A 15,147-nucleotide genomic window follows, 5' to 3' on the forward strand; every position below is an offset into this window, starting at 1 on the left:
CCAGGTCCCCATCCTGTGGCTATGTGCCCCATCCAGGTCCCCATCCTGTGGCTATGTGCCCCATCCAGGTCCCCATCCTGTGGCTATGTACCCCATCCAGGTCCCCTCTTGTGGCTATGTACCCCATCCAGGTCCCCTCTTGTGGCTATGTACCCCATCCAGGTCCCCTCTTGTGGCTATGTGCCCCCTGTTCTTCACACACATAAAAAAAAAAAAAAGATGATTCTCACCTGTCCTCCGTTCCCTCGGCGTCCTTCCTGCAGATGTGGCCCGCAGGCACCACAGAGTCCGACCCCTTGACGATCCCGACCTGGTCCAGGAGGAGCCGCCGACAGCAGCGCTGCATTGCCGCACAGAGACTGTTTCCCAGCACAGCATTTTCAATGTCAGCCGCCGGCCAATCAGAGGCCAGCAGCTGACATCTGCATATGGCAATGACGTCATACTCGCTGCGCCGACACGCAGATATCAGCTGCTGGCCTCTGATTGGCCGGCGGCTGGCATTGGAAATGCAGTGCTGGGAGACAGTCTCTGTGGCAATTCAGCGCTGCTGTCGGCGGCTCCTCCTGGACCAGGTCGGGATCGTCAAGGGGTCTGTGCCTGCGGGCCGCATAAAGCAGCCTCAGGGGCCGCATGCGGCCCGCGTGTTTGAGACCCCTGCACTAATCCATGTGACATGTGGTGATCCCTGCCTCACATACCCCAGTACAGACCGCAGCCCACCCTCCCCTGCCTCACATACCCCAGTACAAACAGCAGCCCATCCTCCCCTGCCTCATATACCCCAGTACAGACCGCAGCCCACCCTCCCCTGCCTCACATACCCCAGTACAAACAGCAGCCCATCCTCCCCTGCCTAACATACTTCAGTACAGACCGCAGCCCACCCTCCCCTGCCGTACATACCCCTGTACAGACCGCAGCCCACCCTCCCCTGCGTCACATACCCCAGTACAGACCGCAGCCCACCCTCCCCTGCGTCACATACCCCAGTACAGACCGCAGCCCACCCTCCCCTGCGTCACATACCCCAGTACAGACCGCAGCCCACCCTCCCCTGCGTCACATACCCCAGTACAGACCGCAGCCCACCCTCCCCTGCGTCATATACCCCAGTACAAACAGCAGCCCATCCTCCCCTGCCTCATATACCCCAGTACAGACCGCAGCCAACCCTCCCCTGCCTCACATACCCCTGTACAGACCGCAGCCCACCCTCCCCTGCGTCACATACCCCAGTACAGACCGCAGCCCACCCTCCCCTACCCCAGCACAGGCTGCAACCCACCCTCCCATACCCCAGCACACCCACCCCCCCCATATCCCAGCACTGGCTGCAGCCCACCATCCCCTGCCTCACACCCCAGCACAGGCTGCAGCCCACCCTTCCATCCTGCCCTACCCAAGGCTGCAGCCCACCCTTTCATCCTCCCCTACCCAAGGCTGCAGTCCACCCTTCCATCCTGCCCTACCCCAGGCTGCAGCTCATCCTCCCCTGCCTCACACACCCCAGTACAGGCTGCAGCCCACCCTCCCCTGCCTCACATACCCCGGTACAGAGCGCAGCCCACCCTCCCCTGCCCCAGCACACACCTCAGCAACCCCCCCCATGCCCCAGCACAGGCTGCAGCCCACCCTTCCATACCCCAGCACCCCACCCCCCATATCCCAGCACTGGCTGCAGCCCACCCTCCCCTGCCTCGCACACCCCAGCACAGGCTGCAGCCCACCCTTCCATCCTGCCCTACCCCAGGCTGCAGCCCACCCTCCCCTCCCTCACACTCCCCAGCACAGGCTGCAGCCCACCCTTCCATCCTGCCCTACCCCAGGCTGCAGCCCACTCTCCCCTGCCTCACACACCCCAGCACAGGCTGCAGCCCACCCTTCCATCCGCCCCTACCCCAGCACAGGCGGCAGCCCACCCTCCCCTGCCTCACACAGCCTGCAGCCCACCCTCCCCTGCCTCACACACCCCAGCACAGGCTGCAGCCCACCCTTCCATCCTCCCCTACCCCAGCACAGACGGCAGCCCACCCTCCCCTGCCTCACACTTCCCAGCACAGGCTGCAGCCCGCCCTTCCATCCTGCCCTACCCCAGGCTGCAGCCCACCCTCTCCTGCCTCACACACCCCAGCACAGGCTGCAGCCCACCCTTCCATCCTGCCCTACCCCAGGCTGCAGCCTACCCTTCCATCCCCCCCTACCCCAGGCTGCAGCCCACCCTTCCATCCTCCCCTACCCCAGGCTGCAGCCCACCCTTCCATCCTCCCCTACCCCAGGCTGCAGCCCACCCTTCCATCCTCCCCTACCCCAGGCTGCAGCCCACCCTTCCATCCTCCCCTACCCCAGGCTGCAGCCCACCCTTCCATCCTCCCCTACTCCAGCACAGGCTGCAGCCCATCCACCCTTACCCCAGCCCAGGCTGCAGCGCACCCTTCTATCCTCCCTTACCCCAGCCCAGGCTGCAGCGCACCCTTCTATCCTCCCTTACCCCAGCCCAGGCTGCAGCGCACCCTTCTATCCTCCCTTACCCCAGCCCAGGCTGCAGCGCACCCATCTATCCTCCCTTACCCCAGCCTAGGCTGCAGCGCACCCATCTATCCTCCCTTACCCCAGCCTAGGCTGCAGCGCACCCTTCTATCCTCCCTTACCCCAGCCTAGGCTGCAGCGCACCCTTCTATCCTCCCTTACCCCAGCCTAGGCTGCAGCGCACCCTTCCATCCTCCCTTACCCCAGCCCAGGCTGCAGCGCACCCTTCCATCCTCCCTTACCCCAGCCCAGGCTGCAGCGCACCCTTCCATCCTCCCTTACCCCAGCCCAGGCTGCAGCGCACCCTTCCATCCTCCCTTACCCCAGCCCGGGCTGCAGCCCACCCTTCCATCCTCCCTTACCCCTGCACAGGCTGCAGCCCATCCTTCCATCCTCCCTTACCCCAGCCCAGGCTGCAGCGCACCCTTCTATCTTCCCTTACCCCAGCCTAGGCTGCAGCGCACCCTTCTATCTTCCCTTACCCCAGCCTAGGCTGCAGCGCACCCTTCTATCCTCCCTTACCCCAGCCCAGGCTGCAGCGCACCCTTCCATCCTCCCTTACCCCAGCCCAGGCTGCAGCGCACCCTTCCATCCTCCCTTACCCCAGCCCAGGCTGCAGTGCACCCTTCCATCCTCCCTTACCCCAGCCCAGGCTGCAGCCCACCCTTCCATCCTCCCTTACCCCAGCCTGGGCTGCAGCCCACCCTTCCATCCTCCCTTACCCCTGCACAGGCTGCAGCCCATCCTTCCATCCTCCCTTACCCCAGCCCAGGCTGCAGCGCACCCTTCTATCTTCCCTTACCGCAGCCCGCAGCGCACCCTTCCATCCTCCCTTACCCCAGCCCAGGCTGCAGCGCACCCTTCCATCCTCCCTTACCCCAGCCCAGGCTGCAGCGCACCCTTCCATCCTCCCTTACCCCAGCCCGCAGCGCACCCTTCCATCCTCCCTTACCCCAGCCTGGGCTGCAGCCCACCCTTCCATCCTCCCTTACCCCTGCACAGGCTGCAGCCCATCCTTCCATCCTCCCTTACCCCAGCCCAGGCTGCAGCGCACCCTTCCATCCTCCCTTACCCCAGCCTAGGCTGCAGCGCACCCTTCCATCCTACCTTACCCCAGCCTAGGCTGCAGCCCACCCTTCCATCCTACCTTACCCCAGCCTAGGCTGCAGCCCACCCTTCCATCCTACCTTACCCCAGCCTAGGCTGCAGCCCACCCTTCCATCCTACCTTACCCCAGCCTAGGCTGCAGCCCACCCTTCCATCCTACCTTACCCCAGCCTAGGCTGCAGCCCACCCTTCCATCCTACCTTATCCCAGCCCAGGCTGCAGCCCACCCTTCCATCTTCCCTTACCCCAGCCTAGGCTGCAGCCCACCCTTCCATCATCCCTTACCCCAGCCTAGGCTGCAGACCACCCTTCCATCTTCCCTTACCCCAGCCTAGGCTGCAGACCACCCTTCCATCCTCCTCTACCCCAGCCCAGGCTGCAGCCCACCCTTCCATCCTCCCCTACCCCAGCCCAGGCTGCAGCCCACCCTTCCATCCTCCCCTACCCCAGCCCAGGCTGCAGCCCACCCTTCCATCCTCCCCTACCCCAGCCCAGGCTGCAGCCCACCCTTCCATCCTGCCCTACCCCAGGCTGCAGCCCACCCTCCCCTGCCTCACACTCCCCAGCACAGGCTGCAGCCCACCCTTCCATCCTGCCCTACCCCAGGCTGCAGCCCACTCTCCCCTGCCTCACACACCCCAGCACAGGCTGCAGCCCACCCTTCCATCCGCCCCTACCCCAGCACAGGCGGCAGCCCACCCTCCCCTGCCTCACACAGCCTACCACAGGCTGCAGCCCACCCTCCCCTGCCTCACACACCCCAGCACAGGCTGCAGCCCACCCTTCCATCCTCCCCTACCCCAGCACAGACGGCAGCCCACCCTCCCCTGCCTCACACTTCCCAGCACAGGCTGCAGCCCGCCCTTCCATCCTGCCCTACCCCAGGCTGCAGCCCACCCTCCCCTGCCTCACACACCCCAGCACAGGCTGCAGCCCACCCTTCCATCCTGCCCTACCCCAGGCTGCAGCCCACCCTCTCCTGCCTCACACACCCCAGCACAGGCTGCAGCCCACCCTTCCATCCCGCCCTACCCCAGGCTGCAGCCTACCCTTCCATCCCCCCCTACCCCAGGCTGCAGCCTACCCTTCCATCCCCCCCTACCCCAGGCTGCAGCCCACCCTTCCATCCTCCCCTACCCCAGGCTGCAGCCCACCCTTCCATCCTCCCCTACTCCAGCACAGGCTGCAGCCCATCCACCCTTACCCCAGCCCAGGCTGCAGCGCACCCTTCTATCCTCCCTTACCCCAGCCCAGGCTGCAGCGCACCCTTCTATCCTCCCTTACCCCAGCCCAGGCTGCAGCGCACCCTTCTATCCTCCCTTACCCCAGCCCAGGCTGCAGCGCACCCTTCTATCCTCCCTTACCCCAGCCCAGGCTGCAGCGCACCCTTCTATCCTCCCTTATCCCAGCCCAGGCTGCAGCGCACCCTTCCATCCTCCCTTATCCCAGCCTAGGCTGCAGCGCACCCTTCCATCCTCCCTTACCCCAGCCTAGGCTGCAGCGCACCCTTCCATCCTCCCTTACCCCAGCCCAGGCTGCAGCGCACCCTTCCATCCTCCCTTACCCCAGCCCAGGCTGCAGCGCACCCTTCCATCCTCCCTTACCCCAGCCCAGGCTGCAGCGCACCCTTCCATCCTCCCTTACCCCAGCCCAGGCTGCAGCGCACCCTTCCATCCTCCCTTACCCCAGCCCAGGCTGCAGCGCACCCTTCCATCCTCCCTTACCCCAGCCCAGGCTGCAGCGCACCCTTCCATCCTCCCTTACCCCAGCCTGGGCTGCAGCCCACCCTTCCATCCTCCCTTACCCCTGCACAGGCTGCAGCCCATCCTTCCATCCTCCCTTACCCCAGCCCAGGCTGCAGCCCATCCTTCCATCCTCCCTTACCCCAGCCCAGGCTGCAGCGCACCCTTCTATCTTCCCTTACCCCAGCCTAGGCTGCAGCGCACCCTTCTATCTTCCCTTACCCCAGCCTAGGCTGCAGCGCACCCTTCTATCCTCCCTTACCCCAGCCTAGGCTGCAGCGCACCCTTCCATCCTCCCTTACCCCAGCCCAGGCTGCAGCGCACCCTTCCATCCTCCCTTACCCCAGCCCAGGCTGCAGCGCACCCTTCCATCCTCCCTTACCGCAGCCCGCAGCGCACCCTTCCATCCTCCCTTACCGCAGCCCGCAGCGCACCCTTCCATCCTCCCTTACCCCAGCCCAGGCTGCAGCGCACCCTTCCATCCTCCCTTACCCCAGCCCAGGCTGCAGCCCACCCTTCTATCCTCCTCTACCCCAGCACAGAGGCTGCAGCCCACCCTTCCATCCTCCCCTACCCCAGCACAGGCTGCAGCCCACCCTTCCATCCTCCCCTACCCCAGCACAGGCTGCAGCCCACCCTTCCATCCTCCTCTACCCCAGCACAGAGGCTGCAGCCCACCCTTCCATCCTCCCTGCACCTTACTTTGCTTCACATTCGCACTAGTCAAATCTTAATGACATTTCAATGAAAAGCAGACGAGTCCACTGGCTGCGAATAGGGGCCCATTTTTCCTAATTCTATTTCCCTACCCCTTAATGTAACCGCTAGCCCAATACCAGGGAGTGGGTCCCTTCTACAAAAGCACGTTATCTTCTCGTTGCTATTTCTTGCGTTGCACCGGCTTCTGTTATAGAAGGACATCGGGTGTGTGATGGGCGCCACCCCTCCTCCAGCGAGTGGTCGCGCCCAGATTGTAACAGTTTCTCTTTGTAGGTTTCCTGTGCAGTTTCTTTGAGGGATTGACCATGGCGGCTACGGAGATAGCGCGGCAGATGGTGAGTGGTGCCGGCAGTGTGTGTGTGTGGGGGCAGCGGGCGGTGGTCGTACACACGTGTGTGTATGTGGTGCGGCGGGTGTGAGGAGGGGCGGCATCCTCAGCACAGAGCTGCTGCGGGGCGCGGGTACCCGGTTATACCCCGGCATAGCGGCTCCGCTGCACCAGCCGGCTGCCAGGCAGGGCGTTGGCAATGTCCAGGCTGCATAGCATAGGCGGAGGATGGCAGGTGCCCGGCTCCTCCTGTGTGCGGCCGTGGTGCCAGCCTCCATCATGTACCGCAGGCAGCGCCGTGCAGACGTGCATCCAGCAGCAGCAGCAGCGCCGTCCGCTCACCTGCTCAGGCTCACACTGCTTTACTTTGATTCATCATTAATGTTCCAGTCCTTGTGCACATATGTAATATATATATATATATGTATATGTGTATATATATATATATATATATATAATTTCACCGGCTTACTGTCTTAAAGGAGTCATCCCATGGAGTCCGTCCCTGAGACGCTCCTTTAAGACAGGATGATGGGGGTCCCACCAATCACTAGGACTCATGTATACAGCCGTCAGTCATACATAGCGGCAGGATGCATGTGTGACCTCCGGGTCAGTCCAAATCCTCCAGAACGTGACCTCTGCACATCTGAGAAATGCTTTATGGGGACCCCACTCATCCCCGGATCACCTATTCTATAGACTGGTGATAGTTTGGGGGGAAAAATCCATCCCAAATGTGTTATCGTGTCAATAGGCCAACAGCAAGGAGATTGTGTGTTCTCCCAGTGTTTGTGTGGGTTTCCCCCGGGTATAAGATATACTGTCAGTTAAGACATATTGATAGGGAATGTAGATTGTGAGGCCCAATGGGGACAGTGATGATGTCTGTAAAGTGCTGTAGAATATTATGGCGCTATATAGGTGAAGCATAATAAAATTGTCTGGTTATTGCTAGAACCACTTGTTAGCGTTTGCATTGAATGAAAAATTGCTTAGTGTAAATGGGCCGTGACGATAGAGTATTTTTTTAGTCATTTCATGGAGGGTTGGGAAGACGTGCCCAATACATAAATGTACTAGTCCCACAGCGTCTCAGACTTAGCCAGCTCCTAAATTTACCTTTACACTTAAATTCTGTCCCCACTAAATGACCATCGATCGGTGAATATTCACCAATTTAGCAGTGGTTTAAAAGCCAGTTTACAAAGGAAGACGGCGCTAGATTTTTCAGTCTTCATAAGCTGCCATTGTACTCAGCAGCACAAGTCCTGTTTTCACAGGGTGATGTGCTGCTGGGGGCAATGATTTTTAAAGCTCTGCTCCAGTGTTGTTTTTTTTATTGCACCGCTGGAGTGGTGCTTTAAACGTAATTTAATACCTGTCGCAACCTTCATCATTTTCCAGCATTGCTCCCTCTTCTCTCTGGCAAAAAGTGACCTGCCGGCAGCTCCAGTGTTTCATGGAGCGGAGAGGAGGTCACTTTTCAGTACAAGTCTGAGCGTCTCGTTCTGGCCTCATAGACTTGCATTGAGAGTTTGTGACATAGGATCTGACTTCTGGCCAGCCAGAAGCTGCACTCACAAGATGGTGCCGAAAAACGGTGAAGACGCCGGAGGATGAGGTATATGACTGGGGAAAGTGGGCATAGATTTAATGCACCACTGCATAGCTGTGCTTTAAGCAAGTTTAAAGGACACTTCATCCGACTAGGGTTTTACTCATTAATTGGGTGATCGACAATCTGTTTACACTGCAAGATTATTGTGAAACAAGCTTTTTTTTTTTTTATCCGGAGAGCTCCTTCACAATAATCTTTTAGTGTAAATCAACCTTTAAGCCTCCCATACACATTAGACAGATATCAGCCAAAGCTGCCAATATCGATGGGTCTGGCTGAAACTCTAATGTGTATGGATGGGAGCGCTGGAAAATTGATCGTTGTGGGAAATATCGGTCTGGCGTGACTAAGTTTGGACCGTTGATCATATTGACTAGCGTCGCCTCACATGTCTGGGTACAGTCTTTCATAATGAGCACAGGTGAGCTCGGCCAACTGAACGCTACTATGTATGGGAAAGCCATGCGAATGATCATCTAAACAATTGCTCCACTGATAGCCATCTAAAGAGTATGGCAATCCTACAGACTGAGGTAAGATGCCTACATTTGTCACGTCTCTGCCCTCAGCTGAGTGATAATTCTGCATTGAGTGGACAGTCTGAGTGATCTGAGGCCAACTGGTTGCATTGGAAGAACTACCTAGCTATCCCATTGAGAAGACTGGTTGTTAGGCATTGTGTCTGTAGAAATCAGACTGAATGCCAATTTCATGAAGCCCAAATGCCATTTCAGGAGATAGATATAACAGGTTCAGGTCCACGATCCAGGACTCTCTTTACAGGGGAGATTGGTTGTGAATAGTTTTCTTAACCAAGCCAACCAAGGGTTGTAAAATTGGCTAAGAGTCTCAAGGTGCGCCCATTGTATCATCAGGAATGAGCTACTCTGATGAATCTGGCACATGTAGTCAATTCTATGCTTTATACAGCTACTCCAACATTTCCAAATGGTGTTGCTCACAGTTTTATTACTGCTTTGTGCATGAGATGTGCCCATACAGCCAAGGACGGTATTTGACCATGTCCTGTGATATTGGGACAGCCTTCCCTGTTGTCACAAGACAGGATCTGGTCCCATGGTTGGCACTCGCCTTTCTGTTTATTCTCCATTTGAGACAATCCTGATGTGCTGAGTGACTTGGTACTTTATCCACCTCCAGCCTTATTATGTCTTGTTAAGAAAGCTGGCAGAGGTTGGAGCAAAGGAACTGTGTAATGGAAATTGGCCATGATTAACGCGTCCGACAGCTCTGCTCTGTGCTTCTGGTCTTGTGTTACGGAAATCTAATTTTCTGTCCTTTACATATATGGCATAATAATTAGTGCATGGTAAAGTGCTGGTGGACCCATGCAGCTAGGTTCTGTATTATCAAATTATGTAGAAAAGTTTCACATTTGGAGCTTTTGAAAAATGAAGTGGCAAAAACATCTGTCCCAGCCCAGTTCAGCAGTGTGGAGCGTACTTTGTATTCTCGGGATATACCGTAGTGGTGAATATCCTGTTTTGGCTCTTGCACTGCAGCAGCGACCTTGCTGTCCTTTCCAATTAGTTCACGGAGGAGGACTGCAGTAAATAGTTGTATTGCCTGTGGGTAGAGTATGGATTTTGCAAAGCATTAGATCTGACGTGTGGAAATGGCCGATGCTCCATCTTATTGCCATACATTGCATGTTACATATATGCTGCACAGTGCTGGATTTTATGTTGTTTGCTATAATTTAATGAATTAAATTAGAGAAGGGATGTTATGAATGAGAATTCTGACTAGCGGTTTTATATCATGTACAATGCCAAGGAAAATAAATATGGATTGATTACTGTGGTCTTACACTTCCTACCAGTGCTCAGTGTTCTGGCCTCAACCAAGACTAAAATAACTGCATCATAATTGGATTTAGTTAGAAATTCCCCAGATGACATGCAAGTGCAACCTGCAGCTCTCGATTCCACATATCACAATGTAGTGAAATGTGTTGATTTTTTGTTTTAAAAGCGTTGCTCACTTAGGCTTCATTACAACTGGTAAATCGCACCTGTCAGCAGGATTGTGCTCACTAAACTACATACACTGTCAGGTGTCACTGATTAAAATGATACTTTGGTTGATGAAATTCGTCCTGTGGTTCTTGTGTAATCTTTACTTTCAGTTTGGAGATAATGATATGCTCGTGCTCTACTGCGGCCTGTGGGGGGCGCTCTATCTGGTGCTCTGCTTACATATTCATCGGTATGCTCTTATGACAGCTCGCTGTGCCTTCACTGACCTGCCTCCTATTTTACAAAATGCATCTAGTAGTGCGGGGCTAGGTAAAATAGGAGCTTACGTGTTCTAATTTTTGTCTCCATTCTGCAGAAACTGATGTTAAAACCAATACGCTAATTAGTGTTTTTTTTATTAATTGTGGGTGTGGAAAAGCCGCTGAATGCACCAGTCTGCCTACTGGTTTTAAATGCCCCTCCTCCCTCATTGGTGGTTAGCAGTTCTGGCTTACCAGGATTGTCAGCCACTAGTGAGGGAGGCAAGGACATGTAAAATCAGTGGGTGGACCGGTGCACTCACCCTCTTGGCCATATGGATTAAACTGGAGTTTCTGCAGAACAGAGGAATTGATGAGGGCTTTCTAATGAACAAAGTACATTTTAATCAATAGATCTTGGAATAATAATAATTACCACAATTGGATGTGTTTAATAAAATGTCCCTGTGTTGAGATAATCTTATAAATGTGCCTCTGCTGTGTACTGTGTAATGGCTGTGTCTGACAATCAGCACCTGTGCTGCATTCCACAAACTAGTATATTCTCTCCTGACTCCCCCTGTATACCCCAAAAATACCTTTTTGAGTTGTTCCCGCACTGTATGTAAATACGGACGATCCACTTTGATGGGCGGCATTGCTCTGGGCATGCATAGTAATGTTTTATGCCCTCAATAGGTCACAGCAAAATGCGCCTGCACAGGTGCGAGATTTTGTTGGGTTATGTGGAACAAAGCTTGAGGACGGCGATTAGCAGCAGAGAGGAGGGACAGACGCCGCAGTAATGACACCAATCTGACCGTCTGGATTTACATACTGTGCGGGAGCAAATCAAAAGGTATTTTTGGGGTTATCTAGAGGGGGGGATTCAGGAGAATGTAGTTTGTGGAATACAGCATAGGTGCTGATAAAGGTGTTGGTGTTTGTTCAGACACTAAAAGACTGGTGACTGATTACCTTTCTGGGACACTATTAAAAACTGGACTCTCCAAAGCAAAGAACACCTTAAAGTCAGAAGTCTTTGTTGATCTACATCAGGAGCACTGCAGCATACACATTTCAGGCAGTAGATGTTTCTCCATGACCTTTTTGGGCACATTGGGGCCTGACATTAAGTGGAGCAGAATTATCTTTACTGTAATGTAGCACAGATGTGAGGTGCCGATAAACTGACAAAACCCCCACATAGAACAGGAAATAGTGAATTGTGTAGGTTTTCTTTTTCATTTGTCTTAAAAGGAAACCTATTCTAGAAGACGCGTGTCTACAGATTATGGCCTATCTAAGGTCAGATAATGTTATCCTACTCATTGCTTTCATTTTTTTTTTCTGGCCGATCTTGATGAGGAGGCATTATGGATTTGGAGGCATGCACCTATTAATGAATCAGGAGCATCTGATGAGTGGCATGCTGCTGGCATAGGATTTCTGACATATGGAACACCTCACCTAGTCAGGAATTGGAAGAGCTTTTGTCTCACTCGTCCACCGCACCCCTGTCCCGCCCCAGCTTTGGATAATTTTGCGAAGTTGGGAGAAACTTGTGTGATTCCGCCAACTCTTGAGTGGTGCAAAAAATGTTAACTTTTCAAACCAACTTTCTCCAGAATTCTGGCTAAATTGCTTTGATGAATTGGAGCCAGGGAGTTTAATATTAAATGTGATGCCGTTGCTTTGGCCACAATACTTCTATGTTCCTGTAGAAAACTAAGTTTTCTTTAATTGTTTCTTGTACAACCTGGTAATGTGGCCCGTAAACTGTTCATTATCCAGATGTGTCCATTTGATTAAGTACTTTTATTCTTCATGAAGTTCTGTAATGATTCTGGCGTGCTCTTTGCTACAACTATATGTTGTGCCGTTCCTCAGTTATTCCTTTTGGAACTTAATGAACATGATGACAACTAAGACAGATCATATACACAGGGGGAATGATAATGGCTAGAGATGAGCAAAGCTGAACTTAAAAGTTTGGGGATCGTACTGGACAGTTGGTGTCCGGTGCTAAACGCCGAACACTGACTTCTCCTGGAAAACCGTTGCAATGTTTGGAGTTCCTGGGAAAGTTCAGGAGAGAATTTTCCAGCTGAAACGTTCTGCTCACCATTGTTTTTAATGGGGTTCAAGTTCTGGTACCCGAACCGAACTTTGGAATAAAGATCAGGTACCAGAACCCCACGTTCCACAGGTCTGCTCATTCCTAGTAATACCCAGGCCAATAAAATTACAGATTTCTGGGAGAAATAGCAGAAAGACAGGTTCAACTGAGAATTGATTCTCCAGAATTATTCTGTATATGTCTCTGATTTAGGAAATATTTATTTCACATGTCAGGAGTGAGAACAGATTATTTTTAAAATGACTAACACCATGGTAGAAACTTATGGATCCCGTTAAATCAAACTGAATCCATTGGACATCATTGGTGTCCATCATGTGGTTGTTCGGTGTCTGAATTGAATTAAGTTTTATTGTTCCAATGACTGAGCACAAAGGAAGAAATCCTAATGTACATGTGAACAGAGCATAAGGACAGAGGAGTCTTAATATGTCCTTTTGTCTTTCTTTCATGTGCTGAATATCTGGCGGTTGCTTCTGGCATTGGAGTCGTCAGACTGTTCCTTTGTTCTGATACCTTTCCCTTTTTGTTAAATTTAAGAATGGTTTTATATTCGGATTAAAACTTTATTGATTAATGGAAATGCATGAAGTTGAATTTTTATGTGTTTAGGGGAATAGACATACCCCTGGATGCAAATACCCAACATCTGCACATACCCTTTCTATGCTTTAAGAAAAAAAAATCCATCAAATAAAAGGAAAAGTGCAATAAAAATGTATTAATTAGAGACGATTACATTTTGGTGCAGAAAACGTGGATACCAAGCAGTGCAATAAAACGGCTGTGTCAACGCTTCATGTGAACATGGTGTAACAATGACTGTGCACACTTGCATTAGAGAATGATGTCAGGACAGATAGCAGTATACATCTTGCTCGGTTAGGCTTTATTCACACATCAAAAGTTTTGATCAGTATTTGTATGCCAGAATCATGTCTCCAAAACACAGAACAGGTGTCAATTTCAATGATAGTTTTTCTTTGTTAGTTCCATTCCTGTTTTTTGCATACAAACACTGATGCAAAATACTGACGTGTGAATAAGCACTCAATGCCAGTGCCTCTGTGCATAACATTGTATCATAGCCTAGGTTACATTGTTAGAGGATCTACCCCAAAAATAAAGCATATACCAGCATATACAAGTCCATGGATTGCCCTCAATCAGAATTACACCACATTGCTTTGTTTGCATGTTCTTTTTAGATAAAATATATGGCAGTACGGTTCAATACATCTATAATGTATTTTTTCCTAACCAGTTGAGAAAAGAATAAGAAAAATGTTTTCAGTTTAATTATTTATTTATTTTTTTTAAACATAGAAGGTTGAAATTTTAACAAACATATTTTGAAGTACGGCGCACACATTATATGTTTGTGGACGTAGAAATGTGACCCTAACCTAAGACCATGATCTAATGGTCATATCCGCTAAACGATTTCCTAATGTGGTGCCTGCCCATTGCCATTTTCTAAAATAAGGGGAAAAAAATTAACATACTTTTTTGTTTTTAATTCTGTGCCATTCCTTTGTTTACTAACAGATGACCTGATCATGGGAATTGTCACATTAATGAATTGTCGCTATGATCACATGACTTGACAGACAACACATCATTGTGTACAGTTAACAATAAGGGCTCTGGATCAGCAAGGGATTGTCACCATGAGAATGGACATCATCAATGCAAGCAGCTTATTATTATTTTTAATCCCACTGTAAAGGTTTATTACCTTGTTACTTGTGTTTGATAAATTTAGGATCTGTGAACACCATTTGCTAATTTAGGGCGACATTGCCTCCACTTAAGTCAGTAGAGGACTCGATGCACTTGCACAGGTTTATCTCCTAATCATGCATTTATATCATAAATGATAGGAGCGCCCACTGGACCGAAAATCCCAGAAAGAGCAGAGGACTGAGTGAATAAAGCACAGGTTATATTGAATATTTTCCCACAAAACTACAGAAATATCTGCTCAGCCCCCCCTGCTTTATAACATAGTACCTGCAGATTGGACTGCATTTTTATGGTGACGGGTTCCCTTTAAATTCCCTGCAGATCAGTGGGAGTCCTGATCATGAGAAATCAATACATGGATCAAAAGAACAAGCTCAGGAGGCAGAAGTGCACAGTTGTACATTTGTGAGTGGTCTTTTGAATTATTCATGGGGTTCTCAGGAGTAAGAACCCCACTGATCTGCGGAACATTTAAAGACCGAAAAACTTTGTTCTAAAAAAAAAAAAAAAAAAAAAAAAAAAAAAAAGGTCGTGTTACTCTGTAAGGGTATGTTCACACATTGCATTTTCTTCTGCACTGAAAGCCAGAGTGGTGGCAGGAAAATCAATACACATGTTTTTACTTGGAATTTTCACCCATTCATTTTAATGGGTGCAAAGTGCTACAAACACCCAGAAAGAATTAACATGCTGCGTCTTGACAAAAATACAGCAGGACTCAATATGCACATAAAGAAAATGCAACGTGCGCATGAGACTTCAGAAACCTCAGTAACCATGCTGGTACTATAAAACACGTATTTTACTCATCGAATACACTGCATAAAGTATGCAGTGAAAACTCTTGTGAACACACATTAATTACAGTAAAGCTATTTTGCCTGTCACTGTCAGGCCACTGTCCCACTATCAGTATTCAGTTAATATTTGGTCAGTATTTTTTCTCAGGAGTGGGAGCCAAAACCAGGAGTGGGT

General features: G+C 51.5%; 1 protein-coding gene across 2 annotated transcripts in view; it reads left to right on the top strand.

The window, feature by feature from the left end:
* The first annotated feature begins 557 nt into the window (after positions 1-557).
* SEPTIN6 (septin 6) overlaps positions 558-15,147 on the top strand; it is a 67,791-nt gene continuing 53,201 nt past the window's right edge. The window contains exons 1-2 of one of the 2 annotated variants that reach the window (XM_073641159.1): positions 558-575; positions 6,372-6,433. In XM_073641159.1, the coding sequence (XP_073497260.1) occupies positions 6,404-6,433 (30 nt within the window). In that variant the 5' untranslated portion in view covers positions 558-575; positions 6,372-6,403. Of the gene's footprint in view, positions 576-6,304; positions 6,434-15,147 lie in introns of those variants that run through there. The other variant, XM_073641158.1, reaches the window with a different exon arrangement.

The sequence above is a fragment of the Phyllobates terribilis genome, unplaced genomic scaffold (assembly GCF_046119375.1).
Source record: "Phyllobates terribilis strain yellow unplaced genomic scaffold, ASM4611937v1 Scaffold_7__3_contigs__length_470593459, whole genome shotgun sequence".
Classification (NCBI taxonomy): Eukaryota; Metazoa; Chordata; class Amphibia; order Anura; family Dendrobatidae; genus Phyllobates; species Phyllobates terribilis.